Genomic DNA, 23,354 nt, shown 5'->3' on the forward strand with positions numbered 1-23,354 from the left:
GAAGTTTTTCAAAAATAAATCTTTTTTTATTAATGTATTAGTGTACTTTTTACAAGAAAATACTATTCAACTTCACAATTTCATGTTTAATTCTACATGTTACTGGCTGTTTTGAATTTTAATACTAATTTTTGTGTGAAAATTGTGTTGTTACCATTTTTTTGTGTACAATACATACAGCATTTTTATAATAATTTATATTTTTAATCATGTTTCAAATTTTGTAATGATTTTTTAGGGGTGTGACGATACACTTAGCTCATGAGACGAGACGATGCACAATATGTTGTTCATGAGAACAAGACTAGACAATATTTTAACACTATTTTTAAGAAATCTTCAATGATGAAATATGACTAGAAAACATTTGACAGTCACAAAATGCAAAACAATGCAGTTGCATTTTGAAATGTTTTAAAGGTGCCCAATCAAAAATTGAATTTACCTTGGCATAGTTGAATAACAAGAGTTCAGGTGAAATGACATATAGTGAGTCTCAAACATCATTGTTTCCTCCTTCTTATGTAAATCTCATTTGTTTAAAAGACCTCCGAAAAACAGGCGAATCTCAACATAACACCTACTGTTACGTAACAGTTGGGATCATTAATATGTACGCCCCCAATATTTGCATATGCCAGCCCATGTTCAAGGCATTAGACAAGGGCAGGATGTCTGGATGTGCACAGCTGAATCATCAGACTAGGTAAGCAAGCAAGGACAATAGCGAAAAATGGCAGATGGAGCAATAATAACTGACATGATCCATGATATCATGATATTTTTAGTGATATTTATAAATTGTCTTTATGTTAGCATGTTGCTAATGTACTGTTAAATGTAGTTAAAGTTACAATCGTTTCTTACTGTATTCATGGAGACAAGAGAGTCATCGCTATTTTCATTTTTAAACACTTGTAGTCTGTATAATGCATAAACACAACTTCATTCTTTATAAATCTCTCCAACAGTGTGTAATGTTAGCTTTAGCCCCGGAGCACTATCAAACTCATTCAGAATCAAATGTAAACATCCAAATAAATACTATACTCACATGATCCGAAGCATGCAAGCAGCATGCATGACGAACATCTTGTAAAGATCCATTTGAGGGTTATATTAGCTGTGTGAACTTTGTAAATGCACTGTATTATAGTCGAGAGCTCAGGGGGCAGGGAGCGTGCGATTTAAAGGGCCGCAGCCTGAATCGGTGCATAGTTAATGATGCCCCAAAATAGGCAGTTAAAAAAAATAATTAAAAAAAATCTATGGGGTATTTTGAGCTGAAACTTCACAGACACAGTCAGGGGACACCTTAGACTTATATTACATCTTGTAAAAACTGGTTCTAGGGCACCTTTAACTAATCATCTTGTAATGAATGTTCACTTCAGTTCTACTTTCTGAGTATGAATTATCATATGCGGTAAAAGACAGAACAAAATAATGCAAACACTGTAAAAGGTTTTGCCACAAACTCAACTCCGTCACAAGACAGCTTTTCACCTCGACAAGAAATAGAGATCTCGTGACATGCTTATTTTACGTGATCTTAATCAGCATTTTGTGTTGAAATCCACGTCTGGCTCCTAGAGAACGTTTTCCATTTTTGTCTGTTTTTTTTATGTTTATGGAAGCTAGTTATGAACTTTTATCTTATTTTCACTAGGTCAGCAAGATTGTTTTTAAACTTTTATTCTAAATTAAAAATAGTGTCAATTACCACCACCACCACAACAAAAAAAAAAACAACCTTTTGTGACTTCTTCAGTTAAAGTTTGCTGTTTATGAACATGGTGTCTCTTGGAAACTGGCATTGGTGCACCTGTAGTCCAAAATGTCTCATTCTCTTCATTTGCTCTCTTTGTGAGTGCTAGAGAAAGTTTCTCCCAGGTGGTTGACTGTCCTACTTTTCGGCTGTCTTGAGTTTGTGTGTGTACGTGTAAGTGCAAGAAAGAGGGAGAGAACGAATCGATAAATCAGAGGGGGTAATTTTCAGTAGGACGAGATGTCGTCTGGCAGGGAGAGACGGGTCTGAGCTGCCGTAATGTCATTTCATAACTCACACAATTGATCTGTACTTTAACACCCAGCAAAACAAACAGACTGGATTAGATTAAGGGGCAAAAAGAAAGAGAGGGATGGTTTTTGCCACTGGCTCGGTGGATGAGAGGAGAAGTGAATTAGAAGAAGGCTAAATAAAGGTTGTCACAGGACGATCCATCACATCAGATGCTATGGCTTTTCAGTTCTCAGTTACACCTTAGAAGCGTGAGAATGCCGGACAGGCTAGTGAGGGAAGTTTTAAGATCGTTTACAGCTCCAAAATGCTGAAATTAGATGATGTTTTTTGATGTCAATAACCACATCAAAGTATGTTTTGGTCATTTGGTTGTCTGGAGGTTTGGTTAATCTCTCTCGTATCTGATTATTGGCATTTAGATATCAGAAACAGAAATAATCTTACAAAATGTTTGCTTTTTGATTACCATATTTCAACCCAAAAGGAAAATGGTCACTATTTACAGATCTTAAATAGTTTCAAACCTATATGACTAACTGACTTTCTTCTGTGAAACATATAAGAAGATATTTTGAGATAAGTGTCAGTGTTTTTGTCTATACATTGGAAGTCAATTGGCTTCATTGTAGTTTGGTTCCCAAAGTTCTTCACAATATCTTACAGGTTTGGAACAACATGATGAACTGGACCATAAAACATCATAAAATAAGTCTCAATGGCATATTGAATTTTAAGTCATTATTCACTGAAATTATTGCTTAATAGCCATGGCCACCATTCAGTTTCATTGTACACAAAAGAGCAACTTTGCAATAAAAATGTCTTTGGTGTTCACACAGAAGAAAGTAAGTCATACCGGAAAGACATGAGTTTTTTTCCTGTCCATTTTTATCTAAACTATCACTTAAAGGAAAATTCAAGTTATCAAGTTGTTCCAAACCTGTATGACTTCCATAGTATTTTTTTTTTCCTACTATGGAAGTCAACTGTCTGGTTACCAACATTCTTTAAAGTATCTTCTTTTGTGCTTAACAGAACAAAGAAACTCATACAGGTTGAGGGTGAGAAAGTGATGACAACATTTTTCATTTTTGGGTGAACTATCCCTTTAAAGACCATTGCTGTGTCCGAAATTGCATACTATATTGTAGATACATTGATGGATGTCAGTAAGACATTGTTAATACCCCTGACAGTTCTTAAAAGGTTTCACCAGTCGTAGTTTGCAGTGCACATTGGGAATATGATGAGAATTTACTGCAGCACAGACAGTAGTCAATGTTCTACAAATTATCTTCTTTTATACTGGCAGATAATGATATGTATCCATCAGTGATTGGGACAAAGGTCTTGTGTAAATGCCATCACTAGCATTAGCCTAGTGGTTAAAGATCAGGGCTGGAGAACAAAAGGTTGCAGGTTTGAACCTCTCAAGGGGCAGATCTTGAGCTGTCATCACTGCGCCCTTGAGAAAGGCACTTAACCCCAGGTTGCTCCAGGAGGATTGTCCCTATAATAAATTCATAGTGGTTTTCTGTAGAGCTGTTGTGTGAAATTCATGGAAATTAATTATTCAAGCCATGGTCAAAAATGAAAATTCTGTCATCCTTTAATCACCCTCATGTCATTTCTTTCTTCTTTTTTTTCTTCTGTGGAACATAAAAGAAGATATTTCTGTTTTTTGTCCATACATTGAAAGTCAGTGGGGTCAAGTGTTGTTTGAATCCCAACGTTCATTCACCTTCTTTTGTTTTTCACAGAAGAAAGAATTTACAGGTTTGTTATGTCATGAAGACAAGTAAATGTATTTTCATTAACTAAAGTCACTCAACTAAGATACATTAGATTTCACATGTGGATGTTAGTTGTACAAACGTAAAGGGATAGTTCACCCAAAAATGAAATTTATGTCCTTAATAATTACTCACCTTCATGTCGTTCCACAACCGTAAGACCATCGTTTATCTTCAGAACACTTATTAAGATATTTTTTTATGAAATCCGAGCTTTTTTTTTTTTAATCTTCCATAGAAAGAAACAAAATTACAACATTCAAGGTCCAGAAAAATAGTAAAGACATCATTAAAATAGTCAAAGTGACTACAGTGGTTTAACCTTAAAGGTCCCGTTCTTCGTGATCCCATGTTTCAAACTTTAGTTAGTGTGTAATGTTGTTGTTAGAGTATAAATAAAATCTGTAAAATTTTAAAGCTCAAAGTTCAATGCCAAGCGAGATATTTTATTTAACAGAAGTCGCCTACATCGAACGGCCAGTTTGGACTACATCCCTCTACTTCCTTCTTTAATGACGTCACTAAAACAGTTTTTTGACTAACCTCCGCCCACAGGAATACACAAGAGTTGCGTTTGTAGAGTGTGTTTGTCGCCATGTCGTCGAAGCGCTGTTATTTTCATCCCGCAGTCCAATCACCGGGTCTGATTCCGGCTCAAATTGATAGGGTAAAATTAAAGACATGTTTACATTAACACTGAGCGCGTGCATCTCCACGTTATGGTAAGAGGCGTGACTTTTCCGGGCACGGTGCGCTCAGAGCTGTCGAATCACAACACAGGAACCGCTGGCACAATCAGAACTCGTTACGTATTTCTGAAGGAGGGACTTCATAGAACAAGAAAGTCATCAGCCCGTTTTTATGACAGTGGAAACAGCGGTATACAGATAAGTAAATTATGTGAAAAATACTGTGTTTTTTTACACGCGAAACATGAACACATGTTATTTTGCACACTATAAACACAATCAAAGTTTCAAAAAACCACGTAAAACGGGACCTTTAATGTTATGAAGCAACAAGAATACTTTTTGTGCGCAAATATCTATTCAACAATTTCTTCTCTATCCTGACAGTCTCCTACGCAGTTGACGCAGTGCAGCGCTTCCATATTTACGTCCGAACGGTGGCTCATTATTGGCCAACGTTCATGTAAGCAGCAAGACGCTTGCATGTGATGCTGACGCAGGAGCTGGCCAATACAGATTCGCCGTTCTGACGTAGAATACGGAAGCTCTGCAATTTGTCTTCAACGTAACTGCGTAGGATAATGACAGGGTAGAAAGGAAATTGTGGAATAAAGTCGTTATTTTTGTTTTGTTTTTGTGCACAAAAAGTATTCTCGTCACTTCATAACATTAAGGTAAGTCTCACTGACTATTTTAACAATGTCTTTACTACTTTTCTGGACCTTGAATGTTGTAATTTTGCTGCTTTCTATGGGAGATTAAAAAAAACCCTTCAGATTTCTTCAAAATATTTCAATTTATGTTTTGAAGATGAATGAAAGTCTTACGGATTTGGAACGACATGAGGGTGAGAACTTAATGACAGAAATTAAATTTTTGGGTGAACTAACCTTTTAAACTTGATCAACAGCTGTTCAAACCATCCCAACATCCAAAATGATTTAGTGTGTATGTCGCTGTTTATTTGGGACAGTGCTCGAAATTAACATACAGTGCATGTAGCTGTTTAAACTTTCAGCGTAGCAGTTTAAACTTTAAACTTAAGGTTGATTTGAAGTATGTTTTGATATTCAGCACATTTGGGAAACTATGAACTGCTGTGTGTGGTGATGGTCAAGTTGAATTAATGGCAGATCCCATCTTGGGCCTCATTATCTCTTGATAGCAGTCTTACCTGTCGCAGAAGAGGACAGCTGCAATCGCTCACTCCGTCCACAGCTTACAGCTGCCCACCACACACACACACACACACACACACACACACACACACATATAACAAACAAACCCAACGTACATACAGGTACGCATACTCTAAAATACCCAAATACTCTAAAATGGTATGCATCAAGAATCAATGTGTTGAGCTAAATTGTAAGACAACTCACTTTTTGAGCAAAATATAATAGGTTTTAGATTCTTAATTTCCTGACATTCTCAGATTTTGACGGCATCATGATTTCCCTTTTCTTATATGTTAGACTTTGATACACCCAACTTGTGTTTCCCACAGCGCTTACCTGGATCTGTCACAGATCAACAATGAAGCTTTCAAACATCTATTGTCCTGCTAAAATGAATCATGGAAACGTGGGGCTTGCCTCATTTGAATATGCTTGTACAATATGGTGCATTTACTACTCGTCTGTATTCATATGCAAATCTGATTCTTTCACACTCAAACCACATTGAGCAAACAGTTTTGCCCCTAGTGTTTAGATTTATTGCACAATCTGTGCTTTATTAACAGTAGTGTTTAGTGTAGTGTTATGGTCATTTATCTTAATGTCTTTTAATGGTTGCCCGCACACAACGCATCTTTTTGTTTGCCTTTAATTTTTTCTTTGGTAGGAGAGGTAGAAACTTTTTAATTAAGCAAAGGCTGTTGGTTTTATTAATCTTGTGTTATCTGTACTCTTCAAACAGTAACACTGAGCTAATTTGACATTTCATAAAGCATCAACATGATAAAACTCACACTTTAGTGCTGATTAGAGATACACCAATATTGAAATTCAGCTATTATTACTATTATTAAGAAGTGATGTTAAACAGATTTTTTTTTTTTTTTGGTTGACCGTGCAGTTTTGCTATCCTTTGCTATCAGTTTTCAGTGGTCTGTGTGTGCAACATTCCAACATTCTTTGATCCCGTTTCCACTTCTTTAACCTATAATTTCCTGTAATGTCTCTAGTCTGTCCATAATATTTAAAGTGGTCATGAACTACAATTTTTTTTATTATTATTATTTGATAATGTTTCCTGAGGCGCACTTATAATGTTGGTATGATTTTTACATCAAAAATTGTTTGTTTTGTTTACTGTTAGTTGTATTGAGTGTTTTTGTGTAATTTGCTGTGTATGTTGATGATAATGCAAGGGATAGAGAGAGTTTATGGATAAGACTTTGTTTTATTTAGCTCTTACAGTGATTTTCTGGAATGAAAACAGATTCTTTATCTTTTGTGTGATGTATAACAAACTTCATAAAACACATCAGTAAAGTTTTGGCCATCATTCAGGCGGGGTCCGCCACAAAAGACTTTTACTAATAGTGGATAAAAGCAAGATGACAACATAATTTATAACCGTAATTAAACTAAACTATACCTGTTCTATCTCTATGCAGCATATATTCTCTGGCTCTGTAGGCATCATTGTCCGACTCTGTTTCAAACCGAACACCACTACCAACAGTTTCGGACATTTTCAGTGCATGAGATTGTCCTGTTTTGCTGTTGCATGAGCTCCTGGAGCCCCACCCTCTTCTTGAAAGGGGGCCGGGAGCAGCAGCTCATTTGCATTTAAGGGACACACACTAAAACAATTTTAACATGCTATAAAAAATTATCTGTGGGGTATTTTGGGCTAAAACTTCACATACACACTCTGGGGACATCAGAGACTTATTTTACATCCTTTTACATAATAGGTGCCCTTTAAGGCATTAGTAATAGTTTACACTGTATATTGCATTGTGAAGTAATAAGGTTAGCACTCAGACATTGATTTCATTATACTGTGTAGTTTGAACCATTTCTGTATTTGATGTTTCTGGCTTTGGATTTGTTGAATTGAATGAGCAAGACATAGATTACACAGCCCCTGGGAGTTGGATTGATATCATAGTACTGTAATTGAGAGGATTGTTCATTGAATGCTCATGACGTTGGCACAGTGGCTGAATACTGCTGATGCCAGGTGTTTATAGAGCAGAGATAGCCACTGTGGACCAGACTAACACTATTCTCTGATGTTCACAAGAAATAAATTACAGCAGCAAGCTCTAAAACAGACTCTTGACATAATTGACTCATGTTTCTACCTTTTTTTTTCTTTTTTCAGCAGCGAAGCATTTAAAGGATTTAGGCAGAAGTCTTCTAACATTTAATTTATTGTTATACGAACTGTAATTATATGAATTCATTGCTCCATCTAGAAAAAATCTAAATGGTAAAAAGTAGCGTTCATCTGTGTATGTGTGTGTGTTTATGGGGTAATTCGTTTAATGTGCATGAATGCTGCTGTCCAATTTTCATTAGCATTTCATTAGTTGCATTCATGTAATTCTGCCCCAGCTCCACATGGCTTAATGAATCGATCTGCATTTTGGCCACATTCAGCCATTAATGTTGCAGTGACTCTCTAGTTGGGATTTTACCTAGTTATGCACAGATGCTGTGCCTGTGAATATACACATTTCGCTTGGTGGATTAGAAGTTGTGAGATGTCAGCTTGTGTATTTAAGGAAGCAGGCTATAAGTTTTAGGCTATATTTCAGGAAACAATAAGGGAAAACAGTGGATCCACGCGACATTTGATTGCATGGATGAGTTCTTTCGCTTCTAATAAATGTTTAAATGCTCGGTGGGAGAAAGAAAAATAACTTGGTTTTAGGATTAAAACAAACATTGATGGCTTGATACTAGCTAAAAGTAGAAATTCTACTAACTTCACTACATTTTTCAGTAGTATAATAGTATCTCAACTGTTTTCAAAACTGTGTAGCTTTCCAGTAACAAGCTACATGTATTTAACGGGTAGCTACAATGCTGTTTTTAACGTAACATTGTGCCTGGTTTTCAGATGGATCATGTAAAGATTATTAGTGGTATTTTAAGCTACATATTACTGTGTATTACTATATTTTTGATTCTGATAAATTAAGATTTGTTCTAGTTGTATTTAGTATATTAATTATCAGTTCAGTTTTGATACAGTCACCCTAATCATTTATTGCAAAACTCGCTATTTTGTGCCAAAAAAAACCCCAACTCTGATTAATTATATTTTGAAATTTAAATATATACAAGTATTTACTCCACAAGCCATTACTCCAGTCTCCAGTTTCAGAAATAATTTTAATATGTTGATTTGGTGCTCAAGAAACTTTTTTTTTGTTATTATCAATGTTGAAAACAATGTCGTGCTGCTTAATATTTTTGTGGAAACCGTGATACTGTTTTTAAGGATTTGTTTTATTAATGAAAAGTTTAAAAGAATATTGTTGATCCCAAAATTTTGACTGATGTGTACAGCAATCCTCCCCTTCTCTCTCTCTCTCTCTCTCTCTCTCTCTCTCTCTCTCTCTCTCGCCTCTCTCTTTCTCTCACTGCAGTGGAGGCAGCCGCCTGTGAAATTGGGTTCTAAATTACACCATGAAGAAGCTTAGCCATCACTCTAATGCTAAGTCTGTTTAAAAACGACCCAGAGAGATCCAGTATGATTCGCTGTCACATGGCTTTTAAGGGTGCTGGTCCAGTTGACCTCAGCCTATGGAGTACAGAAGTGCTCATTTGACCTTTTATTGAAAAGTCTGTTGTTGTAAATACAGGGTTTCTGCGGGTCAAATCAGAGCAGAAAGTCTTAAATTCATAACATCATGGCATTGCAAGAAATTCATTTCTTCCTCAGTATTTTTGTATTTTGTTTTAAATCAAGATACATTTACTGGAGATGCAAATAAAATGTCTTGAAAAATAGAACAAAATTAGGTTTATGCTTAAAACAAGAACAAATATCTGTCAATAAGTTATGAAAACTTCCCTTTTAATTAAGCTAATTTTTCTGAGCCCATTCTTGTTTTAAACATAAACTCCATATTCTAGTGGTTGGGAGCAGGGTGATTCAAGCTTTTTTGTTAAAAAAATAAGTAATGCATATCTGGTGGAAGTTGTATTTTCATACTCTGAAGTGTTGCTATTACTATAACTCATTGTGTTTCTCCCTAGACATTTACATTTAGAGAATATAATGACGTATCGTGTAAAATTTCTTTACCTGGTCTTAAGAAGGTCTTTAAGTCTTAAATTAACATCCATCCATACATCCATCCATCCATCCATCCATCCATCCATCTTAAAAGTACTGGGTTAAAAACAACCCAAGTTGGGTTGAAAATGAACAAACCCAGCAGCTGGGTTAAATGTTTGCCCAACGTGATGGGCAGTTTTATTTAACCCAACTACTGTTTAAAAATTGCTATATGGCTGGCTTAAAATTAACCCAAAATAGGTTGGAAATTAAAAAACAGACACAAAATTAATAGAAGCAACAATAATAATCAAAAAAATCCACATTTATTAATAATCAATTTAATAAATGTTTATTGTTTTATTATTAATTAAACATATTATTAGCATTAATATATTAATATTTGGGTTCATAGCAATCAATACAGTAATTTTTAAACAATAGTTGAGTTAAATAAAAATCCAAACAGTCGGGAAAACATTTAACCCAACTGCTGGGTTAAAACAACCCATTTGCTGAGTTTGTCCATTTTCAACCCAACTTGAGTTGTTTTTAACCCAGCATTTTTTCCATCCATCCATCCATCCATCCATCCATCCATCCATCCATCCATCCATCCATCCATCCATCGTTGTATCACATTATGCAAGACAGGCGCATGTACACTTTAGGGATAAACATCTCTTGTTGCTCTTACTCACTTTTTACTCGTTCACTTATAATTCCATGTAACATTTACACCAACTAGACACCAGAAGACCATGCTGAAGACTGTTACCCCTCATCCTAGGCACATCCATCACGCATGTCTTCTGTAATTGATTATGCCTCTTTTTTAGATTACTCCAAACAAGCATGAAGCAGCCTTGTTTCAATCTTGACTGTCTGTGCCGCTGTCCAGAATGGGTCCAGCGAGATGTGGTCGAAGCTGCAGTTGAGCGATAATAGAATAATTCAGGAGGTGACGTGCCAACTACTCATGCAAAACCAGTGTCAGTGAGGGGTCAGTGCAATAAAACGGGATGCTGGGTGGCCATGCATATGTTTAAAGATGGTGCTGTGTTAAGGTCTCATAAAATAAGGTCTTACGTTTGATATCGGTTTGAGTGTGATTGCTGATGCATGTGTGAGAGCCAGTGGGGAATGATGAATGCCAAATGTTACTCTTGAAACTAGTTTGTTTACATTTTCTGAAGAAAATGTGAGTTGTGTTTGTTCATGCAGAAGTCGTGATTGCCAGATGATCGCTAAGGGATTCTGAGGAGATGTTCTGTTGCTCAGGTGTTTCGGGTGGTTGCTAGGGTGTTATAGGTATTTGCTTGCTGTCCCAAGTCAAAAGAGCTTGTCTCTAACTAATTGAATATTTAATTTTAGCAAAAATATTGCAAAAACTATTTGCAAGTAAAACAGCATTTTTATCCAATAACATATGGGATAGAAATGCTGCTTTATTGAACACTTGGTTGTGCACCATTCAAAATTGAATTAAGAATGCATTTTTTTTATTATTTGAATTAAATGTGAATTGATGTCACAAACATGATTCAGAATTGCAATTTGAATTTAAGGAAGTATAATAAAAATTAACTGAAATTCAGAGAAATTCATGTAACCCCCCAAAAAGTGTTATTGTTAACTAGAAAAGTAAGGTTATTCATGACAAACTTTGAATGATTGCCTGACAAAGCAGAGCTTTAAAGGTGCCCTAGAATTAAAAATTGAATTTTCCTCGGCATAGTTAAATAACAAGAGTTCAGTACATGGAAATGACATACAATGAGTGTCAAACTCCATTGTTTCCTCCTTCTTATATAAATCTCATTTGTTTAAAAGACCTCCGAAAAACAGGCGAATCTCAACATAACATTGACTATTTGCCAGCCCATGTTCAAAGGCATTACGCAAGGGCAGCCAGTATTAACATCTGGATGTGCACAGCTGAATCGTCACTAGGTAAGCAAGCAAAGACAATAGCGAAAAATGGCAGATGGAGCAATAATAACTGACATGATCCATGATATCATGATATTTTTAGTGATATTTGTAAATTGTCTTTCTAAATGTTTCGTTAGCATGTTGCTAATGTACTGTTAAATGTGGTTAAAGTTACCATTGTTTCTTATTGTATTCACGGAGACAAGAGCCGTCGCTATTTTCACTTTTAAGCACTTGCAGTCTGGATAAGTCATAAACACAACATTCTTTATAAATCTCTCCAACAGTGTAGCATTAGCCGTTAGCCACGGAACATTTCCTCAAACTCATAGAGAATCAAATGTAAACATCCAAATAAACACTGTACTTACGCGATTAGACATTGCTGCATGACGAACACTTTGTAAAGATCCATTTTGAGGGTTATATTAGCTGTGTAAACTTTATGCTGTTCAAAGCAAGCGCGAGCTCCGTGGGCGGGGAGCGTGAGCATTTAAAGGGCCAGCAGCCCTGAATCGGTGCATAGTTAATGATGCCCCAAAATAGGCAGTTAAAAAATAAATTAAAAAAAATCTATGGGGTATTTTGAGCTGAAACTTCCACATTCAGGGGACACCTTAGACTTATATTACATCTTGTAAAAATGGCACCTTTAAAAGTCTTGATGTTTGAAGATGTTATAGGCCTTACAGAAAAAAAAAAAAAAAACAATTACCGCATGCACGCGCACACACATTTGTTTTAAATACATACATTTTATTTGAATATACAGTACATGTATGGTTTTTTAAAGTCTGATTGCTTAGAGAGATAATAGCACAGCTCTGAATGATTTGAGGTACAGTATCATTCAGGCTTTTAGCATAAAATTCTAAAATCTTTCCAAATTAAACCATCCCCTCGCCTTTTTTGTCATTTTCTAGGGGTACTTCCTGCTGTTTGAGTCAATGCTGGACTCTGTGCTCTACGCCAGGGATCGGTACCTTGCAGAAGATGGTTTGGGTGAGTCAAATGCGCATGTTTTAGCTTTTTTACTTTCTCATTCTGATATTAGGGGTATCTGGGAGGTCATTGGCCAGACCTACAAATTGTGTTCTTTACTTGTGGGACACTGTGAGCCCATCCCTCATAGTGGGGTTTTATTTTCAAGGTCTATCAAACAGACTTCATTTATTTTAATAGGAGGATTCCATACAGACTGAATCAGGGCTGTCTAAAACGATGAAAGATGAGTCTTGTTTGTTGTGTTTGTGTTTGTGTTTGTTTCCCCTGCAGGGACATTACAAAGAGGTGTTATCATGAAAATGGTATGGTGTAGAACATTACTTTGCCTCCCCCTTTATCGTGACCACGACCAATAAAAACATGAAGGTTTACGTTGGGAATTTGGTGGTTTTAAAGTGGCTTATACTGGCTTCAAAAGTTTTTTCTTTTTAATTTTTTCCTATGTACTTTTGAATTTATGTTTTTACAATGATCCTGTCTGTAATGTAGGAGGGAATGCCCCCCCCCATCTCCCCCCCCCCCCTTTTAAATTCATTTAATGTTTATTACAACAAAACTATATGTAAGTTGGGCAGGTGTCATGTGCGAACACATCAGATTTTGAAGCAAACACACGGAAAGCCGCATCTCAGACAGCTTGTGAATACTGAATTGAGTTCTCTTTCAAGTCTTCTTGCACTTAAAAGGACAAATTCACACACAAATTGTCAACATGCTGGTCTTGGCGAGTATCCTAGTAAACATAGTTGGATATGTCTTAAATGAACGTAAACAGTTGAGAAAGACACACGTGTGTATCAGTATATTTGATCCATCTTAAAGTGACAGCAGCCTATTGTTCCTGCTGCTGTCTGTGTTTTTAATGTTAATCAAAGTGCAAAAGACTTGTATAACTTTAATAAGGACTAATCTTCATTTAATTTATACAGTGAAGATTATATGCAGTGTTATTTTACATTTGATTACTTGATAACACTTTAGTATAGGGAACACACATAAACTATTAACTATGACGTTTCCCTTAATAAACTCCTAATTTACTGCTTAATAATTAGTAAGTTAGTTGTTAAGTTTAGGTACTGCGTAGGATTAAGAATGTAGAATAAGGTCATGCAGAATAAGGCATTAATATGTGCTTAATAAGTACTAATAAATAGCCAATATTCTAGTATGCATGCTAATAAGCAACTAGTTAAAAGACCCTAAAATAAAGTGTTACCTATTACTTTATTCAATTTCTGTACCTAAATACCACAATTATGATAAATAGTCATTTTTAGCAACATATTTTTGTGTCAGGAAAAAACAAAACCTTTTTTAGGTTTTTTTTTGTAACTCTATGACATCTATAAATTTTGATTTCATGTTTTCTGGGAAATATATTTATTTATGATTTCCAACTCATGTTAACTTTGAAATGATCAAACTTGCACTTTGAAAATATCCTCATCTAGATAACATTACCTTGGCAACTTGGAACAATTTGTGAATTTATATAAATATAAAGGATAAAATAATAATTAAAAGCTGTATTATGCTATGCAGCAGGAAACACTGCATTTAACACCGTATAATTCAAGGCAGTTTAGGATACTTTTATATTTGTTTTAGTCATGCCACCTCAACCTTTCTTTATACTGCAGTTTTGTAGAATCACCTTTCACACTTGCGTAGTTTACAGCATAATGCTCTGTATGTTTTCCAGGTGTTCTCTCTTATCTCACACCCTGCATGCTGCGCTGCCTTTTACTACATATTGATTTGCGTCAATAAAACATAAATTAAAGCAACTGATGAATAGCTAAGCAGTCCTTGGGCACTCACCTTCTAGATAACAGAAAACAAACATATTTTTCTTTCATTGTTCGGGAAACTAAATTCAGACAAGGTTCGTGGACAGTGTGGAAGTGGATGTTAAACATGCTGCACATGTCTTGTGGCTCTGCGTCATTTTCTTGTCCACTGTGGAGGTTTAAGTGAACAGATGCTGAGGAGATTCGGTGGTACGCAGTGCACACGCTGACTGGATGAATTATAACTTCAAGGATCCTGATACAGGAAATGTTACACTCTCCTGATCTTTACAGCATCGTGGGATTGAGGATGGGTAGGGATGGGAATTGTTAGGAATTTAATGATTCTAGTTATGATTCCGATTCCACTTAATGACTCCAGTCACTTTTTTATTCTATTAACTCTTTTAGTACTTTTCAGGGACCTCCAAATAATTGTTCCTAACTAATATATACAGTATGTATGTATATTATATGTGTGTATGTGTAGATAGATAGATGTCTCTTCTCTTCTCTGATGATGTGTTTACTGGCAATGAGGGTGGGGCAACCTGTCACTCACATGACATCACAGCAATAGGAAACCATATTGCTGTGGAAACTATCCAATCAATTCCCAGCGGTCAGAATCAAGTCCTGCCCTAAATTTTTTCCCTTGTTCGAGAAGCCACTTAAATTTATGGAAACCGTGATACATTTTTTTCCCCAGGATTCTTTGATGAATAAAAACACTAACGGAATTTACAAATAGAATTCTTTTGTAATAGTATAAATGTCTTTACTGTTGTATTTGATCAATTTAATGCATCCTTGCTTAATAAAAGTATTAATAAAAAAAAAAAAAACACTTTTAAATGGTTATATATATATATATATATATATACACACTGCAAAAAGTGTGGTTTTTGATGATATCAGCATAATTCCTTATCATTGTTTGGTGCAAATATAAAGTAACTTGACATTATCATTGAAGACCAGCAATAATAATTTTCATTTAGATTACATAATAATGACAATATATACATGTCAAAGTCAGACATGCCTCTTTGCCAGCTGTGATGCCTGGTCACTGGTTTAAACTTGGCCCAGGTTTGTAAAAGATTTTTGTGTCAGCACACCTTAATAGCTTCAACAATTGATTGCCAATTAAGTTTAGAATACAATGAATCAATTAGAACCCAGTTTAGGTCAGATAGCTGCTAATGGTGGATATTTTGATGAATCGAAAAGTTTTTTCTATGTATAAACTTTTTTTGTAATAAATTTAATGTAATAAAATATCTTTTCGTAGTTTGTTGTCCCTTATCATTGCAAAATTATTATATATATATATATACATACATACATGTGTATATATAATTTGTTGTAATGACAACGTATTCTGTAAACAAGTTAGTTGGGTAGTTATATATTTTTCATTAGTAATTCTATTATGTTTAATAATATTTTTTTATCATTTTTTATTCTAGCTTGACAGTAGTTTAAAGATCCTTCCTGTCAGGCTGTACTTTAAAAAAAAGTTAGTTGCACTACAAGAAATTTCTTGGTGAGCGCACTTTAGTTTCCTGTGATGGCACAATAGGCTTTATTTACGTCATAGCAATGGACCAAGATTTTATAGGGGGGGGGGCATTGTTGTATGCAGGTTGAGTCGACATCAGCAGTCTTCTTTTTTTTTCAGGAAGAGAAATGTTGAAAATTTTTAAATGCAAATATCTGGTAGGAAAACCAAAAATGTGAGAGGCACAGGCGAAATAGCTCTGAATCGTCTAGCGAGGCAGCACGTTTCTATTTTTCAGCTCAGTCGGAAAGCCCGCAGCCATGTATACCTGGTGTGAAGCAGATTGATATAATGGCCCATCATGTGGCAGCTCTGCACTGTGTCAGATCAACATTACTTACCCCTGCCACTATAACCTCGTTTCTCCCTCTCTCTCCTTTCATCTCTCCTTTATACCTCATATTATTAACCTTTCTCTTCATCCTGAAACCTGGTCTGTGCTTTCGCTCTCTCATCTCTGGATGCTTTTTTCCCCCACCCCCTGTTCTTACTACCCTCTTCTTCACGGCTGCCCTCAAGAGGAACTGGAGGGGGGTGCTTGACAAACGGGCCATGAGCACCGAGTCGAGAAGGACGCAGATGTCAAAGCTATGAATCTTGGGACACTGCCTCCCCCTCGCCCCCCTTCTCTCTCTTTCTCTAGCCTACACTCCCTGTTCAGGTGCGGGACGGTCCCATGTACCACCCAATCAGCGCTCACATGCGTCTCCCAAGACAATCACTCATAGCTCCACTAATCAGAGAAAATGAGGTGACAAATCCACTCCAGGTGTGTGTGTGTGTGTGTGTGTGTGTGTGTGTGTGTGTGTGTGTGTGTGTGTTGTTTTTCACCCTACGTGACACTCACAGGGTCACAACGAAGGCTTTAAGGTATAGGCTAGAGGGTATAACTTGCCAGTCACGATTCTGTCACACGGGAGACAGGATTTTGATGGCACACACTTTTTTGTGGCGCACGAGAGTGAATGTGCACCCTTAACCCTTGATTAAAGGTCAGACAAAGTTGGTGAGATATAGTCCATCATGGATTTTTCTCTCGAAGCTCGTCTAGGACAGAGTTAATGGTACTGTCTGCTCTGAAATAGCTGTTTTTGATTTTGTAGGTCTCACAGCTGCACCCAATATATCTAATTATAAGAAACATTCATATATATATATATATATATATATATATATATATATATATATATATATATATATATATATATATATATATAGGCCGTGGAAATTAACACGTTAATTCATTTTTACAATTTAATATTTAAAACAATTAACGCAGCATCCATTTTTTCCTGGCATTCTTCAGCTAGCGTTACATTATATAATGACACTGTCAGTTATTCAGCATACCATTCAAGTGCAATAAGACGCAAAAAAAATAAAGAACTCAAATCTGTACTGGCTGTCAGTGAGGCAGCTCTCTGTTAACAAACACCCGAAATGCGTTCACAGAATGCTGCAGAGTCTCAAATGAGTTAAAAAGTGTTAAATGAACGTAATGCGTTGTGAGTAAATCGGATGTGTGTCAGATCCACGTCATGTTTGACAGGTCTTTTTTAAAGTGTCATTAATGTTAATCAAAGAAGATCCCATTAAACAAATATACAAAAATGTCTTTATTTTGTTTCTACATTAGGATTCAATGTGAATGTATTACAATATAAAAATGTATTAAAAACTTTAATGCTAGATGCGGTTAATCTCAATTAATTGTGGAAAAATGTGATTAATCGCAATTAATTACAGAATTGATTGACCGCACAGACACACACACTCATATAATATATATATAGAAAATATATACACTCACACACACGCACACACACACGCACCAAAAAATATTCAGATGTTTTTCAGATTTATTTTTTACTAGTGGGTACAGGACACTATAGTTCATTTATGTGAGTGCGGATAGCAAAATAAAGTAAATTGTGACATATTATACCCAAAAATTCTTCATACAGTGGACTACCAGTAAAACTGATAAAAATTTGGGACCAAAAATTATTCAGACACTTTGACCTGACCATGTTTTGCTTAAGTGTTATCTGACATAATTAAGATTATTTTTTTCTGACAGTTTAACTCTGAGATCTTGTCATATTTTATTACCATTTTTTTAAACTATAGTGTATAAACTGTATTAATGAATGAAATATTCAAGGTGTCTGAATAAATTTTGTTTTGACTGTATATATACATATTTTTTTAATTTTATTTTTTAGCTTTAACTAGTAATGTACAAGATTCATATTTTCAGTTATTTAATTATATTATGTAATTCATTCAAAATAAAATAGATGCACTAATGAAATATTCACTACTTTTTTTTCATATGCATCAATTCATTTTTTTTTTGTAACAATCTCTGTAAATTATGTTGTAAATTTTGCTGAGATTTTCTTCATGATTTATGGATACATTTTATATTTTGTGCCGATTTTAGAGCACATATTGTTTAAATTCGTAGTTTGTCTTTTAGCAACAAGGCACATGCTTCAGTATGAGGTTTTTTTGTGTTCTGAATGACTTAAAAGTCTGGTAGTATGTGATCCTCAGTTGTCTACTTTATGATGCCCATATATTCCTGTAACTGTTTACAAGGTCGACAAGTGTAGGATGCTTAGTGTTTTAAAATATATTCACATTTTTTAAAGTTGTGTAGTGTATTCCAGCCGTAACGCACACATGCTGAATAAGGCTTGCTTGTAATTGAAAATGTATTTATTGTTACAATTGCCCTGATTTCTCTTTACACATATAACTAATATTACATAAATGTAAGACTGAGAGAAGGGGAAACAAATGATTTACACATTCAGGATCTCCTTATGGTAGTGTAGATATTAGTGATGTCTGGTTCTCCAGGAGCTTGAAATAAACGCACTGCAGCTTTGAGTTTGTCTCTCATGGCCAAATGTAATGGACATTAAGAACTGATAGATGCAGAGTTTTTATGATTATGACTATCAGTTGAATTTAGATTTTTTGCCAGAAGCATGTGCATGGTGACCATTAACATCATCACACAGAGACATTTACCAGTGCTGGAAATGACTGAAACATTACTGAAGCACTGTGGTTTACCATTTCATGATAGATGTGCTCATTATTGCACATTTATGTAAAGGATGAGGTCTAATACGCCCACACAATGTCCAGCCGTTCCTTACGCTTTAGTTATCAGTTATATAAAACCATGATTTTTTTTGTTTTTAGTTAGTTATACTGTTTCAGCTTTAAATTTGAATTATCTTGGCTTTTTTAATCTGCACATGTCAAACACATTTACAGAATGTAGGCTCAGTTTACTTGTTTGTAAAGTCTATTGATAGGTGCATTAATCTATTTTGTCTTGTCATAATTGTGGCACATTCAAACTGCTGTTTCCAAGTAGTTTTGAAAGAGTTTTCTTCTTTTGCCTTTTTTTCTTTGATTCATGTCAGTGAATTTGTTCAAACGTTCAGTGCTGGTATATTTAATGCCAACAAGTTAATATGCAGTCAAAGTTTACAAATGTAGGACATTTAATTGGAGTCATTTCGAGTTTAATGGACTCGAACCAGCATCCCTGGGAGCAATATGGCCCAGATATGTCTATATCATGTGAGCTAACCGCTGCACCAGAGATCTGAAAAGCTACACATAAATCCTTTAATGGATGTGACATGACTTAATGGATGAAGTTCTGGACTGGTAAGCCAAAGGTTGTGGGTTCAAACCCCAGAAGGTGCGATTCAGGAGCTCAATCTAAGTGTATGTTTACACGACAACAATGTACTAAAAACAGAAATGTTTTTAATTTGCTTTTTTTTTTTTTTTTTTTTGCGTACAGACGACAGTGCTGTCAAAATGATCCCCGTTCACAAAGATCTGTGAAAACGATCAAAACGCTGTATTACACCAGTAGTTGGCGATGTCACTTTGTAAAGAAACACTATGTGCCCATAGACTGAACACATAATACACATGCGCATGACGTTGCTCTTTTCAGAAATGTGTGTTTCTGTAGTTTACACTGAGATGATAACGGTATCATTTTCAAAAACTTGCACTTTGAATCCCGTTTTCAGCAGTCTACATTTTCAGGCCAAATTAACAGCCAAAACGCATAAAAAGTTTCCCGTTTTAAGTTGAAAATGGTGTCATGTAAATGGCTCCTAAGTCGACTGTAGTAAAATATGTACCATGAGTCACTTTGGCTAAGAAAGTGTCTGCTAAATGAATAATGTTCTTGTCATGTAAAGTATTGACTCATGAGGGCTTCGTTTGACTTTGTACATATATCATATGTAAGCCCTGCAGTTGATGTCTTTTACTCACTTTCATTTATCATCTTTCTTTTCAGTCTATCCAGACCGTTGCAATATCTGCCTGGCGGCGGTGGGGGACACTCAGAAACACAGTGACCGCATTGCATTCTGGGATGATGTGTATGGCTTCAAGATGATGTGTATGAAGAAGGCTGTGATACCAGAGGCGGTAGTGGAGGTGTTGAAGCCCGAGACGGTAATTTCAGAGCCTGCAGTGATTAAGGTAAGAGGAGTGACTTTGTTAGGGTCTTTCTAGAAAAGTCTGAAGGGAAATATCAGCGAAATGATTAGTTAATTCTGAATGTCCCCTTGGGGGTCAATGATGTGTGTCATCTATTGAGATTTAAAGTATGTCTTCAGGAAGAACATATTCTCTTTTGTGCTTGTGATGTTCCTCAAGTCTCATTGGATAAAAGCGTCTACCAAATGAACACATGTAAATGTAAATATTTAGTTTAGATAATATCGCAGCACAGATGGGTTGGGCTCCATACACTACTTTTCAAATATTTGGGGTCAGTTATAAAAAAAAAATAAAATAAAAAAAAAATTAAAGAAATGTATGCCTTTATTCAGCAAAGTAGCACGTGTTTTCAGTATTGATAATAAAAGGAAATGTTTCTTGAGCACCAAATCAGCTGATTTCTAAAGGATCACGTGACACTGAAGACTGGAGTAATGATGCTGAAAAGTCAGCTTTGCCATCACAGGAATAAATTACATTATAAAATATATTTAAATAGAAAACATATTGCTGTTTTATTATTAATATTACTGTATTTACTGTACTTACTGTATTTTCATCAAATAAATGCAGCCTTGGTGAGCGCAAGAGACTAATTAAAATTCATTTAAAAAATTATTAAACATTATAAAGTCTTACCAACCCCAAAAAGGGTTAGTTCACCCAAAAAATGAAAATTACCCTACAATTTACTAAACCTCACGCCTTTCTAGGTGTATATGACTTTCTTCTTTCAGACGAATACAATCAGAGTTATATTAAATAATTTCCTGGCTCTTCCAAGCTTTATAATGGCAGTAAATAGAGGATGAGATTTTGAAACCCAAAAAAGTGCATCCATCAATGATAAAAGATATCCACACGACTCTGAGGGGGATAATAAAGGCCTTCTGAAGTGAAGCGATGCGTTTGTGTAAGAAAAATATCCATATTCAAAACTTTAATAACTTAAATAACTAGCTTCCGGCAGACTGCCGTACGCACGTCGACTTACACCAAAAGAGTAACCCCTTATGCGATGTAGAAGTAGCATAGACTTTGACACCTCTTGCTTTTCAAACAAATAAGGCTGGGCAACAACCTCAAGCTTCTCTTCTCTTATATCGAAATCCTCTGGTTTTTCTTTTTAAAAATTAAAATTTTAGACATCTAATTCGTGACCAGTGTTTTGTTTTGCTCTATCATCCACGTTTCTGCGTTTGTCAATACATCATGCGTTAGGACAGAGTTCACTCTTATGACATAAATCGATGTGTACGACTGTCTGTCAGAAGCTAGTTATTTTAGTTTTTAAAGTTTCAAATATGGATATTTTTCTTACACAGACACATCGCTTTGCTTCAGATGGCCTTTATTAACCCCCCGGAGCCGTGTGGTTATCTTTTATGATTGATGGATGCACTTTTTTTGTGCTTCAAAATCTCATCCTCTATTTACTTTCATTATAAAGCTTGGAAGAGCCAGGACATTATTTAATATAATTCTGATTGTATTCGTCTGAAAGAAGAAAGTCATATACACCTAGAATGGCTTGAGAGTGAGTAAATCATAGGGTAATTTTTAAAACTCTTTAAAGTGATAGTTTACCCAAAAATGAAACTGGTCATCCTAAACCATTATTATTTTTCATAGAACACCAACAGCAATTTTTTGGAAATGGCCAAGCTGTTTTTTACATACAACAAAAGTGGATGCTGATTTATATACTGTCACTTTTATTTTTGGGTGAACTATCCCTACACGTCCCCTCTTTTTAACTATATAATGGTGTCTGTCTTATTGGATTTGTTGCAAATCATTAGATCACCTGAATCCCTAATTAATTGAGTCTGGGCCGGACAGAAAGCCAATTTCCTGTGTTGCGGCCTTGTTTTGAGAGAGAGGGAGGAGGGGAAGAGCGTAGGTAGGATCAGGCAGAAGATGAAGAGAAGGGAGTGACAGATTGTGAGCAGAGAGCGAGAGACGTTTGAGAGGAAGTAAAGCCTGTGACAGAATGGCTGATTGATTATTCTAATCATTGCTTAAAGTCCTCCATAGTAAACTTCACTTCACTACTTATCACTGCCTGCCATGGCCTTGTACAAACACACATATGCTTAACATTGTTCGTCCTGTGATATTTCAAAAAATAGTTAAGTGGAAGATGCCACCAATGAATCCGAGGAAAAAATGAACACTAATGAAGCTGTATGTTTGTGTTTTTTGTTTTTTTTAAGGTAGTTCCACGAGAGCTACTGTAACAGTAGATAGATTTTTAACAGAAAACAGAGTAGATTAATTTGCGTCTTCTCAGAAAAACTTCATCCAAATTTTAACCGTATGTTCAACCATTGGGTCTGAATTCCATTATATTCCCTGACCTTGATCATAAAATGGTTCAAACATAAGCAATAATGAAAATTCAATGCACAAATCCATCATTTCCTCTCTGTGCAGAAACTTTGTACATCTTACTTCCATTATCTCATTGACCCGCTCCAATAATGCTATTTAACGGTGGTCAGAGTTCCATTAAATTAACACATTCTAGCGTGGAATCCTCTTACCACATTTAATGACACGTCTTCCACTTAAACTAGCCACATTTACCGCTTTATGATATTTAAAGGGCTTTTATTGCATTTTTGTCATGTAGATGTTTAATTCCATTTAATAATCTTAAAGTATTAAAATAATTTAATATACTAATATTTTAATTTTCACATTATATTTAATAATTCTAATTGATATTCTAAAATTAGTAAT

General features: G+C 35.4%; 1 protein-coding gene across 2 annotated transcripts in view; it reads left to right on the top strand.

Annotated features, from left to right (window-relative positions):
• Nucleotides 1–23,354, top strand: part of prmt3 (protein arginine methyltransferase 3) — a 69,756-nt gene that overhangs the window by 23,736 nt on the left and 22,666 nt on the right. For both annotated transcript variants that reach the window (XM_048185432.1, XM_048185431.1), the window contains exons 11-12: nucleotides 12,614–12,692; nucleotides 20,401–20,588. In XM_048185432.1, coding sequence (XP_048041389.1) covers nucleotides 12,614–12,692; nucleotides 20,401–20,588 — 267 coding nt within the window. The remainder of the gene's footprint in view (nucleotides 1–12,613; nucleotides 12,693–20,400; nucleotides 20,589–23,354) is intronic.

This window comes from Megalobrama amblycephala, linkage group LG3, assembly GCF_018812025.1.
Source record: "Megalobrama amblycephala isolate DHTTF-2021 linkage group LG3, ASM1881202v1, whole genome shotgun sequence".
NCBI classification, from domain to species: Eukaryota; Metazoa; Chordata; class Actinopteri; order Cypriniformes; family Xenocyprididae; genus Megalobrama; species Megalobrama amblycephala.